Here is a 13928-nt window from a genome sequence, read left to right as displayed (position 1 = left end):
TGAACTTTAATTTTTAACGTTGTTACTCGAAGTATGCATTTTGTTCGCGTGTCGAGAAAAAAGTCGATTGCGACTATAAAGAAAAAAGTTCCTTACTTATTTCGAATGTCATTTCACGGTCACTTAAGGTTCTTAGAGGTTAATTATTTTATATATTGTGATTATAATGTGTTGATATTTAACACCTTTTTGCGGAATAACTATTGTTTTTTAATTTTCTGTAACGTCAATAGGCATTATGCATTATGATTATGCACATAATTTAAATTTGTGTAATAAATTCATTGTCATCTCAAATAATTGATTGCACTACATACTCTTCACTATATGAACGAGCATAGAGGAGCACGGAAAATTTGAATTATTAAATTGAGTCCAATTCCAACCTTAATAGAGACAACAAGTGCATTCGTGACTAATTTTTAAACGGCATATTAACAAAAAATTGCAATTCGCACGTCGCTTTTATAAGTTGTATACCAACTTTATGTGCATAACGTGTTTAGTTCAAATACATTAATGCGCTAAATGTCAAAAAATATGGATCAAAGTACTTAGTGAAGTGTATTAAAAGGAAATGCCAACCGCGTATGGGTGTAACACCTGCTTAAAGACATACGATTGATTGAACTATTATATTGATGGTACTTAACCTATGAATGCAATGGGCAAATTTTACCCGTTTTGTGTATAACGTAATAGACGTTATTAGAAGATGTTTAGCTTGTACAGTAACATCAAAAGTATTAGTTTTTGCTATACAATACCCAATTAGAAATTAAAGACTTCTTCGGAAGTTCGGGAAGTTTCCCCGTGACCACGCTCGATGTAAAGTGTTCGAAACGTCGGGAAAAATAATATAATGAATAAATCGCGTTTAAAATCCGTTAAAAAGTCTTTAATTTCAAAATCGCGTAAAATCAAACACTAGATATTACACAATTATACAATTACGTATTAGGTAATATATGTTAGATCCACGAATAACTTTCATATCCGTATCACAATGTCCTTCAAAACGGTACACTTGACGGAGGGTAATTAAACCATCAGATAGGTGGTCCGCTCCGTGTATCAACTTTTTGTAACATAAAGCCTAGTTGCCACTCATTAGTTACGTTCGGTCTGTCACAGAGGAATTATTAAATGTGTACGAGGCATTACGTCTCTTCGTATATGAGCTGTCAGGGAATGACGAGCGCTACTACCGTCAGAGTATCTACTGAGTAACGTATGTTGAAAATATTTGACCCCAAGGTTACTCTATCTACACAATGCAACGGTGATCCGTTTGACGTTACTGAGCTTTTAAAGTAGTACGCGGCTAATGTCATAATTGATTGCTTCTAAGATTCTGTACCTAGCTTTAAGACGAGACTTGTTATGTGGTTTTCGTGGTTGAATAATAATTAGAAAATATGAGTTCGATAATATAAATGAGCTTAATTAAATAATTAATTCTGGGAACGAAGAAAAACAATTATAGAGAATTCTAGATCAGATTAAAATAAAATTATAATAAAATACTAAAATATATCGTGAAACAAATACCAACCACCTTCAAGCTTTATAACTACATAACTCGAATTCAAGGTTGCCTTTTAAATTAATAATATTCATTAGAAACAAAATGCCACACGAAAATTTAGAATTATATATGGGTTAGTGCACTTTAGACGTCACGGCATCAGTTGATACAAAGCACGTCAGCATTTGAACGACGATCATGTTTTATGCTTGTCAACTTTAACCGTACCTAATTTAACTCTCGCTTCAGTCAAATCACGTATCAGAATATATCTTCCTTCAAAATAACTGAGCCTTTTCGCGAGTACGCCTCTCTTTATCATCCTTTAAAAATGATCCAATTAAGGGTAGCCATTACGTTCAATAAGTTACCAAAGTTAAAATCTCGCGCACACCCATTGTAATAACGCTCTCAATATTAAATTTTAACAAGGTATTAATTAAAAAAACTAAAGCGAATTTAAATTTTTCTCAGGGCGCACGAGACGCTCGTTGTTTTATTTTTAATTCATTTTATTCGGCGCTGGTCGAGCGGCGTGTTCCGCCCACCGGTGATTTAAAATTTTGATTTATCGGCGTATGCGCCGCGTTTGAGTCTAGCTCGCGGTAATTATAAATATGACGCGGTGTTAAACTGCGCTAACTGACCCCGCGACCCCACGGGCCTTGTTCGCGCCATTTCTACACAAATAATAATACAACTTACAACAACCCACCAAAATACCTACACTGCGTGATTCAAACGATGTTTGTCAAACTTAAGCAGTGTCGTTCCCACAGTCAATATAAAATGCCTTATCAGATATTTTGATTGAATATTTAACACTGCAATAAATTTAGTATTTACATAATTATGTCCTAGGATATAGCAAATATTTCTAATTTATTTATTGCTGCCGATAAATCTAATTCAGTATTAAATCGATTATCTGGTTTTGCTTATTTAATATAATTTAATGACAATGATATTTCAGTGGATATTAGAGGTAGATTACCTATTTTATATATTAAATTAAATTGTCAAATATTAAAATTGCCTTTGGTGATTACAAAATACTTTCGAAGATTATTTTTAGTTCCTTATTTTTTATTTAGGAACATTTGTTAATCGAATAAAAACAATTAGCATTTTGATAGTTAGTACATTTTCTATATCTATGCAAGCAAAGAAAAAAAAACACATTCGTATAAAATATCAGAAAGTCAAAGCAATTGACACAAGGGGGCCGCAGCTATATCAATTTGAATGTAAATTTAGCACATCAAAAATGGACCCTAGAAAGCAAGTAAGTGCTATAAGCAGCTGTTCCGTATTTATGACTTCCCACTACGCAGCTTTCCTACGGGACCATCCACCTGTTCCTTTTGATTAATTAACCGACCCGTCATGTATACGTGACATAACTGCGCTGTTTCTTCTTTAATATTTAGCGGCTTAGATGCGCAAATTATCAATTTTGCATTTTAATTATACGGTTTTAACGTTTCGTTCTTATGTGGCAAAAACGGTACAATTAGCTGTAATGTATGTTATGGTCCTGTCGGACTTTTATAAGAATTTCTTGAAGTTTAAACAATCAAGTATCGTTAATTAACACAAGCATCGAATGAACACGCAAAAATACAATATGTAATAAATATATATCTAACTGAGATAGCATCTCTCTATTTTGGACATCTAAAAACATGTTTAGCCTTAGAAACTTTATATAAAAGCTCGATTTCTTAATAGCATTAATAGTGATCGTAAATTATATTCAAAATAGCATTACAACACAACATACGTATGAAGAATTAACAATCGATACGCGTTCGATAAAGCCATAGCTTTTCAATCAAGCGCTAAACAGTGTTACAACGATTAGCGAATTCCAGGGTTTATTCTACGCAGGCTCGAGTCCCGACATTGTGTACTTTGCCTCTGCTTGTATCCAATTTGATGAGCGCTCCCAGTGTCCTCTCCCATTCAATGCAAATTCACACGTTATAAGAAACGTTCAACGCGGAATTACCAACGTTTAGTCGCCTCTCGAACATAATTTTATGTTTGTTTCTTTGTATTATTGCCGCGCTATTGCCATTTCAATGAAACTGTTTTTTCCTTAAAATAAATTACAAACTATTAGATTACAAGCAGGTGTACGAAATAGGCTCAATAAAACGGAACAGCGTTTTATGTGATAGTAAATTATTGTCGTCTACGTTTTTATTTCTATGTACCTTGAACGGCGCTCTTTACTTGAATTGTTTTATGTATTTGTAGCAATTTGCCAGTTAATTTATTTAGTGCTTGTTTTCGTTCAGTACAATTGGTTGGTAGGTAATTTATTATCCACCTTATGATTTCTCGAACATGCGATGTCTATTTACATGTAGTTAATATAAGTTTTTAAGTATCTTTTGTATATTATTAAAGTATTAATTCAATGAAAAAAAAAAAACTAGTTTCGTATGACATTATTTGTAAAGTTTATTACCAGAAATATAATTCTGACAGGCTGTATGTGCTATATTTATTATGTAGATTTAGGAGACAACATAAAACTGTTATTTGCTTAATTTAAGCATACTAAAAGTTGTGGAATTTATTCTTAGAATATTTTTCAAGATTTAATAGTTTAAACTAGTTGAAGCTTTATTTAGCATCAAAATGAAAATAAGTCATCTTACCAGCTTGCATCTACCTCAGTGCTCAATTATATGTGTCATTTAATCTTTATAGAAGCCGAGAAATGATAAAGAAATAATTACAAAGTTCACGTTCGTAAATTCCGTGTCCACTATCTTAGCGAGGCTCTATTTACATTGTACACTAGCGCCATCTATCAATGTCTCTCTGAACTAATTATAGCGCATTCCCATTTATTGTTATTTGCATTCTTTATGAATATGCATCTGGTGAATATTTCACAAGTGATTTAATTCCGCTTTAAATTTTAAGTATTTTAACGGTATACGAAAATGAAAAGGGTTTATTAGCTAACCGAATGACGATATTTAACGAATTGAAATTGTGAAAACAAGATATTTATTATTCTTATTGCGTTACCCAACAACCACTGTTACCCGCTGCTATAAAATATTTATTATACTTATTTACAAGCGCAGTAGAATGTAGGACCAGCGTGACGCTAGCGATTACGTTTCGTCGATAGTATCTCGCTTGATGTGTCAATCTGTTCTATCGCGATACTATTGCCTATTGAGTAACCGACAAGCTTTGTTAGTTTTGTTACCGTGATGGACAGAAATTCGAACCCCATTTCGAATACTTCAGATAGGCATCTCTAGCTTACGACCTATTAGCTCACTATGAGAGCTTCCATTTCCTGGATCGCAAACAAACTCCTGAAAATTCTTATACGCAGCTTATATCGCTCTTCTTTATAAAGCTCCCAGGAAACTAGTTCAGAAGCCACTCCTTGCATCAAAGTTTTGTCGACCCTTGCTCTATTTGAAAACCACTTTACCTATAGATGTGTACGGGCCCCATTAATACCTACACAGCACACAACCACTATAAACTTGTACGAATTGAAAGCACCTCGGTGTGAGTGAACACGATGAAAATCTTTATTTTCACGCTCTATCTCTCTTTATCTAATCGCCTCAGTCAGATAAGGACGGAACGCCGGAAAAACTGGTGCGGGGCGAGGGGTAAAGGCTACATCGATTCCGCGCTTTCACTGCTAGGGGCCATGTAAACCTTTAAAAACAGCAGTGTTGCTATACGATTGTCATCTCTAAGTCGTTACTTATAGGAGAGAATTTTCAGTATAGAGCTATCACTGGTAAATGGATTGCCTCCCTCTTGGGGGTTCTCATAGTGGGATCTAGATGGCGTAGATATGCTGATATGCGGGTATGTGAGCGTGATGTGACTGAACGATGTTTGCATGTGTTGCTCCGAATATAGATTATAGGTATGTTTGAGTCGCTTCCGATGGGTTAAATTTTGCCTCTGTTTGCAAATATATGAGGGGTTGTAGGTGAGCGTCCCTTTTTGTAATATAATTTTATGTTTAAGTGTAGATAGGTGGATAGATTAGGGAAGACGGAGGCTGTGATTTGATTTGATTAGGAGGTGTTTGCAGTAGGGTCGGGAGATAAGGCTGATTGGATCGCGAGGAGGCGAGGAGGGCTGGGCTTTATGGAAATATGTTTTAATGTGGGTGGCTTATTGAATTAGCCAACTTTGAGTGAATTGGAGCGAGATTAATCTGTTTGATGTGTTTGGTGTTCATTAATTAATAACCGTTTTGTGTTTGTAAATTCATTTATTTAATTCGCGTGTATAATTTAAGCATAAAATACATATGGATGAAGCGAACAGACGTTTGAAAATTAATTCGTGTGACTGAGTAAAGAATGTAATTATACGTGAAATTGTCCACTTCAAGGACAGTATTATGCTTTATAAATGCTAAGTTTTGTCCAAAACAACAACAAAAGGCATGTTTTTGTTCGCGTCGCAACACAAAGGAGGCCTGATGTTGTCACAGCGTGCTCTCCTTTGAGTTTACACTACACTGAAAATTAAAGTACCACCATTACAATATGTACTGAATTTTGTCTATTTATCCGAGTATGGCTCTTTATCTTTGTCGGCGTTTATCTCATGGTTGTTTTGGAAGCTCGATATCGATCGCGGTGGAATGCTGTTGACAGTGAAATGGGTATAACAATTAATAAAACTCTTCCGTCGAAATGTACAAGTGTCCGCGTGCTTCACGTTTTTTAAGTGAAGAATTCAAGGATTCTTCTATTTTTTCCTTCGTCGGTACGGCGAGTTATATATGAGCTGAATAAAAAATAATTGTGCTCGTAAAATTTACGACGCTTTCCAGCGGTATCGGTGTTTGAGGAGCGAAAGTAATTCGGTCATAAAATTACGAGTAAACAGTCATTTTTCGTTGGAAATAAAAGCGCCCCCACGGCCGGTTGACTTTTGTAATCGGCTTAGCGGCGACCCCTCCGAATTAACCAGCAGATTCCCCAGAGACGAACGTGATGCAGCGGACGATATAGTTTGATGAGAAACTCTTATCTCCAGCTTATAAAATCGGTTTCGCGTAATTGACTCGTAAAATTTAGGGCTAACTTTTCATCCTGTATGGATGACTAATAAATTGCGACCCGGGCGAAAGTTAGGTTGTTTTAGTTATAATATCGAAATTGGAGGACATAATATTTTATAATAGGTTAATATAAAAATAATTGTTTAATATTATATCTACCTTCTATAGAGATATAAGATATATCATATACTCCTTTTACTATTTATTGTGATGAAAAATACTATTATCTTAAAAATCTAGATTCGCCCAGACAAATATAATATTATGTAAATGCGTTTTGACAAAAACACGATTGAGCTCTACTGTTCCCAAGCAAAGAAAAAGCCTGGCTAATAAACCGAGCTCTAATCTAATAAAAAATATAATCTTATTCTGGCACAAAGGAGTCGCCATGACGCGGCGAATATCGACGCAAACCATTTAATATTTAGGTATTCCAATATGCAGCTTGAGGTACACGCGTGTGAAAATGCTATTAGTATTAAATTGCTTAATTTCCATTTAAATTTGTTATTTATTTATACGATTTAAAAAGTAAAAAGTTGGAAAGTCAGACATGTGACTACAAATTTTACAATTCACATTGCAATTTTAAGTGCTAAGGTTATACATATAATGGACAGAAAAATATGCGTTAAATTCTTCTCTATAGAAAAAATGACTTGTTCGACATTTAATTTGAGATACACTTAACACTTAACAAAATGTAGGTTCAAATTAATTTATTAGAAAACAAGTGTCACAAACATGTTTATAACTGGTGCTAGGTTTTCATATTCGAAAAGACTCATGTTTACTTGAAATATTAGTATCAGGTTCCTAGTTATCACTGTAAACCGCTGTTCTCGACTGTACCCAGAACCACACTTACGATATTACAGCGGACAATACACCGTTTCGGTCACGATAATCTTTGGTAGTATTCGATTCTAGTTACAGAGAATCGATCAGGATCGAACTTCGAATAGTTCGTAATACTTTACGACCTTTTTGTTCGATAAATGACATGACAAATTAATGGATTTATTATGAGTAGGATTGCGCGTTTCGTTTTATTTCTCGTGTCGGTTTAGGACGAATGCATTTTTAATTGAGTGAGGCACTTTTGTGGACTGTATAAACGGCCACCGGGTTGTTTTTTGTTTGATTGACGTGTAGTAATGGGCAGGTGCGTATAGTCGATGGCTGCTTCGCTTTTTGATATTTTATGTCAATGTGCTTCTTGTATTTCCTTGGCTTTTGCTTTGGTTCTTTTTTATGACGATGCAAAATTTAGAGCAATATGCCAATAAAAGTTTTCATAAGTGAATTTCAAATTATCCTGACATTAAATGTATAATAAATCTCATCATAGATATACCTTACTCAACAATACTACCTTATAGTTTGATTTTAACGATATACGCTAAAGATCCTTGCAAAATTAATCAGCCAAGTTCACAAGCAAATGCAATTCACACTCTATTATATTTATTATTTCCCTAAAACGATAAACTAACAAATATTGTATTGTTATAGTCGCTACAGTCAGCGGCAAGGCGGGCGGGGACGTCGTGCGCCAATTGCAAGACAACCACCACCACGCTATGGCGACGAAACCAGAACGGCGAGCCTGTATGCAACGCGTGCGGACTATACTACAAACTACATAATGTAAGTATTAGTAAAGTTATATAAGTATAAGAAATAGGGTTAAAGGGGGGATACAGAAGTTATTCGTGAAGGAAAATTTATGCCGTAATAAATAGTCGATAGTTTTGCTATATTTGTAATAATAATATTACAACTATTCAAACAGTTAATACGTAGTCAATGAAAACAACTTTAATTACACCATTGACACAAATATTCGTGGTCCGCGTAAATACAAATTAAAAATTAATGCCCAAAATCTTATCTCATGACATGATCAATTCGTAAAATTGTAATTATGACAGTAACAGAATTAAGGTCATTTTTCATAAGGTACTTATTGAACAATACCTAAAAAACGAACGTAATAATTTCCCTTTTGAAAAAACTTCTTTACAATTTAAGCATTAGCTACTGTCTACTGAACAGTGATTGCAGTTCGCACTCAATAAATAGCAGGGTAGAGACCAGTTATTCTGGCCGATTTAAAAGTCCCCTATAGCCCCCAGAGGCGGTATCCTCCCGGGATGAATTGACAGTATCTTAGCGACAACCGCTTTGGGATCTAATAGCCCACACCCTCAGTAATGTGTCATAATACTCGATGCGAATGAATAACGACTCAGTTGTGACGTTGCGATTCGATATTGGTGGACCAAATCGCTTTTGAATGAGAAATTAATTAAAATGAAATAGGATTAGCTTCGGTTGTTATGGTTTATAATGTACCTGAGCAGAGAGAATGATTTGTTGTTCTTTATTGTTAGGATTTTTGTTTAATATAAACGTTTATAGTTATTGATGTTGTAAAGTTTGAAAATAATGCTATAGATGGTTAAGTCTACGGTTTTATTATAGAAAGTGGAAGTGGTAACAATTGTGCCATATAAACAAAAGTTTCAAAACTCTATGACATCTAGTGCTTAAGATTAAGCATATAGCAAGAACTGGTAGCAATTCTCACGACTCTCACAGCCCCGTAGACGCAGCATAATAAACAAAGTCCCTTACAGTAAGCGATACATTCGTAAAAGGAACAAACATAAGCGGGTAGGTTACAATAGCAAAATTAACTGCCGATACGACCCTTGGCGCACTCGAGATTTTTTGTTGAAATGTATACTTTATTGCCTTTAAAGTGCCCGAACAACAATGTTGTTTGGTCTAATTATTTGGAAGCAGCGACAAAGGGAAATGGGAGTGGATACTTGAACGTTGAAGGAATGATGGGTGCACAATACGGGAATAAAGCAGTAGCAATGACACGACGGATGGTACACCTTCTCATAAATATTTATAGAGCCCTTTTGGTATTTGCGACCGAATGCTGCCTACTGGTTACATTTTATTGTTATTGAAACGAATGTTTAAAGCTACTTTGTTCTTTTAGTTATATTGAGAGGTTTAAAATTGTATTTATTGGTTATGTGAAGATTGTCTCATTTAAAAATATGGAGGTTATATTATTATTTTGTCAAAAAACACTCTTTAGATTTAATTTTGAAAAAATAACAAAGTTAAAATTTAATCTAAAGTTCTTTAATACTGTTTTATTATTAAAAATGCGATTGTTGCGCTCATTGTTATTATTTAAATTAGCTCAATCGTTTCAAGTCGCTACCATTCATAAGCTCTTGCTGTAAGTGGCATTGTTTTATATAAAACATATTACATTACTTATTTTTGATTGATATGGGAAAGTTTATTTAAAAAGACGATTGAAATTGATTCATAAAAGATTTCGCTTCGCCAAATAATACATTTAACCAATATAGAAACCGCATTATTTATTTTGATCGCATATACTCAATAGGATTAACTCCGTAAAGTTTAAATAGAATCAATATTTGTGATAAGCTAATGTACTTCTTATTGCAACATGATAGATACTAAAATACAATTTACGTATATTTTTATTGAAAAGGTGGTTGCCTGCGTGGGTTTTTGTAAATTTGTTTGTTTAATTTATCACGCTCGTTTATTCGGTACTTCCTTAAGTTATACGCGATTAGGTTTTTGTGGTTTAGATTCCATTTTTTTGTGGATCCTTTGAAACAGATCATTGGTATTAACTTTTTGCGATCGTCTGTTATTGGTTCACTTTATTGTTATTATATTTACTTAGTTCTTATTATACGAACTTCCTTAGAAGATTCGCCCTTAATGAGCTTTCAATGCTCATCAAATTCAAATTAATCTTGTTTGTACGAAATTATTCATTTGAACATTGTATTTGTAACTAGCGATTTCTACTTACTATATTATTACGATGCACTTGGTACAAAAAGAGCTATAAGTATTTATGAAGTGATCAGTAGCTGAATGAATGTTAACACTAAAACAACTCGAAAGTGTTATAAAATAAAAAAGTATACGCATTGCTACATATCTTTGAAATAAGACAAAGCAATCCTTATTTGTTTCATTATAAAACATTAAACAAATCATAAGCCAAGGCGCTTTGGTCCATTCTAAACTAGATCGTTACGTTAAGTGCCTTCTATTCAAAAGTATTGGATTACCAGGTTGCATAGAATGTTAGAGAGAGAGCCACCATAATAACAGCTCAAATGATACATTTCGAATACAATGGGGCGATCAATTCAATTTTTGAATTGAGAACGCTCTCCTAGTTTTTTTTTCTTCGTCTAAAGTGCTGTTTTGTTCAGCCAACATCCGAGGGATTCTGACAGTCACTGTTTTTTCAACTATTTTTCTTTTACATTAGATTTTAATGTTGGGTTATTGATACAAAGTAAATCTTTGAAGTTTTCGTCGGTGCATTAACATTTCTACGCGATAATTACTGAAACTACACGGCTATTTCGAGGAGCTTTTGGAGATAATGTAGGGATTTAAATTTTAAAATAGAGGCTCGAATAGTACCAAACTGTTGAACCTAATCGCGCGTGAGATAAAAAAGTTAAATTTTCTCATTACACTACATTACACATGCACTGGCTGGTCGCCAAACTGCCGGTACGTTGGGCGAATGTTATAATGACATCAATTTGAATATTCAACTTTGAACAGCAATTTCATTAACATAGAGCTTGAACCTGCTGTTTCATTTTACCTCAAAATATTCAACCGTCCTTGGATTATTCGTGAACCACCTTTAAAATTATAGTTCTCCGCCGTCGCCGTGTACGGTGTCGCTTATCAATTTGGAACTTTCTAAAATAATTGTATCGTAGGGTGATAAAAAATATCGAGAAGTGCTGTCAAATCGAACGATCTAATTTCGCCAAAACGTGATCGTTTGTTTAAAATAAAAGAAATAAAGTGGGCGTTCGTGCAGTAGGCCGGAAAGATTTTATCTGTTGGCTATACAGAAAAAATGGCGCCCACCGGAAGTGTCCGAGCGCGGCGCGCGGCGTGTTACCATTTTTTTCTTTTTTTGTTTTAAATGGCTTTTTCCCGGCAGCGTTCGGCCGGAAATGCGTTTGCGTAGAACTGGCGAGCGATGCCCGCCAGTGGCTCGATAAACTTTATTAGCAATTTGGAAGCTCAATTCAGATTGTTAGAGTTTAATATCGTGTATCGGTGAGCGAAATAAAACCGTTTTGTTGGTCTGAAGACGGAGTGTTGCGCTAAATAGCATGTTTTTATTCATGAGGCTCTCATTCCGCTTAGCGAGCGATTCTCAGCTGATTTATTGTCTTTGTGTTTGGGAAACTGGGCTTCTTCAAGATATATAGGTATTGTTGTTTTAATGCGTTCCGTTCGAATTCTTTGCGTCTTTGATAACCGTAACTCTCAACATTAGGTAGGTCATAATAATTGCCTTTTATACTTACACTAAAATAGTTGAAATTTTCTTACAAACACGATTTTATTTCTATACTTATTCATATTCCATTTATTTTCAACGTTACATATTTCGCGTTTTTTATATGAACCATAATTACTAAGATTCATCGACATGTAAAAATTTACATTATTTTGAAGGGGGCTTTAACAAAAGGCAGCTGCGCGACAGTTCGATCGTTCGATGCGATAAACGCATGTCCTTTGCGCAATTATTGTTTTTTCTTCATAGAGATTAATGCTTTAAATAAAGCTAAATTATTTATTGAAGTTTCGAAATATAGTTCTTGAGTAACGTCGACTTATAATATATAGGTCTAATAGATAACGACGTTCGAAGGTCTAGGAATAGAAGGTCGCTCTAAATTGTCTGACAATGTGTATCGATTCATAGCATTCTGAAATGTTATAAATATGTAGTATGAAATATTATTTTATTACTGATTCACCTTGTTCTCTAAACTAATAAAAATGAGAACGTACACGGCACTGGTATTCAAAACTAAATATTAAGATAAGATTACATCGAGATGTTAATTACAAGTGGATATAATCATCAGAGATGTGGCCGTGTGCCAACGTGTATCAACGACATCTAGCGTGATCTACGGGCAAGGCTCAGCTTGAAATCGACTGGGGTTTAAACTTCAGTTTAATTATTCTAAGAAATTGTTGAATGTTGGCTCGAAATTCTTGGGTAGAATGTCTTTGATTTATTGATGATGAATAGTGATAAAAATAGAGATCGTGTTTTGCTTTTCACGAAACTAAAAACTAGTTTAATTAAAAAGCGAAGAGCGTTAGGTATTCACTGATTGGTTGCATTTAGCATTCTTAAATAAATAAAAAAAAAAACAAATGTACCTACTTATATCTACTTTCCTTATACAATAATTTAAGTAGGATACATTTTATTATTAATGTCACACTGAGAGAACATAGTAGAGAGTTCTATTTCTCGGTTTACTTACCTGTAGCCATATTAGTTCACTTCTCTCACATTGTGTCATAACCCTTTCGTATCTATAAAAATTATGTACCGATAATTAGGCCTAACATTTGCTTAACCCGTTCAAAGTACATTCGGTAGAGCACAGTTAATTAACTCGTACATGAAGCATAGAGTACCGCTCGATTGCGCCCAACTTCGGCCCTACATCTGTAAACATCTCAGATAAACATCTGACGTTTGACACAAAGCGCGGTTGCTAGATAACATCACAACTATCCGGATACCTCCTACACCCCACATCTAATTATATTTGTTTATCGGTACATCGATGTGCTCCACTGCAAAACTGCGTTTTCATAAGCACAAATTTAGAATTATCAACTAGGTGATCTAAACAGCGCGACGTCGAGACGCTCCGTTTTATTTTAATTTTACGTGAATAAATTACGAATGTCACGGCTTTCAAATTATATATTTGAAAAGGATAGCCGTAATTGAGCTGTATATGTGCCGTAACAAAATTATAATAATTAAAAGTTTAATTCAGGCCAGTCAGCGGGATACAGTGGTTACATTAAAAGTACAAAATTTAATGTAAATTACCACACACTCTCGAAAGACCCAACACAAATTACAAATTGAATTTAAAATAATTGTTGCCCCGTTTTACACCGGTACCACGCGAGTTAACCGAACTTGTAACGACAAAATAAAATTTATAACATCTTATTCGAACTCAAGGTGTAATTTGATTGAAAGCACCAAAAAACTCTGATAATCATATAATAAGTCGTGGAATAATTACTGGGGTCTTAGGAGCAGGTGCGAAGCTCGGGCACGCGCTGCTTGCGGCCAAATCTAACCGACGAGACATTCCCGCACACGGCACAACTAAAATATCGTCATACATTGGTCTGTCATTGGGATAT

The 13928-nt window shown here is 34.5% G+C and overlaps 1 protein-coding gene across 2 annotated transcripts in view; it reads left to right on the top strand.

Annotated features, from left to right (window-relative positions):
• The window catches only part of LOC149904435 (GATA-binding factor C-like), a 78528-nt gene that overhangs the window by 54268 nt on the left and 10332 nt on the right, over positions 1 to 13928 (top strand). For both annotated transcript variants that reach the window (XM_090107197.1, XM_090107196.1), the window contains exon 5: positions 8124 to 8258. In XM_090107197.1, the coding sequence (XP_089963323.1) occupies positions 8124 to 8258 (135 nt within the window). The remainder of the gene's footprint in view (positions 1 to 8123; positions 8259 to 13928) is intronic.

This window comes from Colias eurytheme, chromosome 11 (genome assembly GCF_061535395.1).
Source record: "Colias eurytheme isolate Ceu_HAF_F1 chromosome 11, ilColEury1 Martin Lab GWU primary, whole genome shotgun sequence".
Classification (NCBI taxonomy): Eukaryota; Metazoa; Arthropoda; class Insecta; order Lepidoptera; family Pieridae; genus Colias; species Colias eurytheme.
The sequence above is the reverse complement of the archived record's forward strand: the minus strand, read 5'-3'. Positions and strand labels throughout refer to the sequence as shown.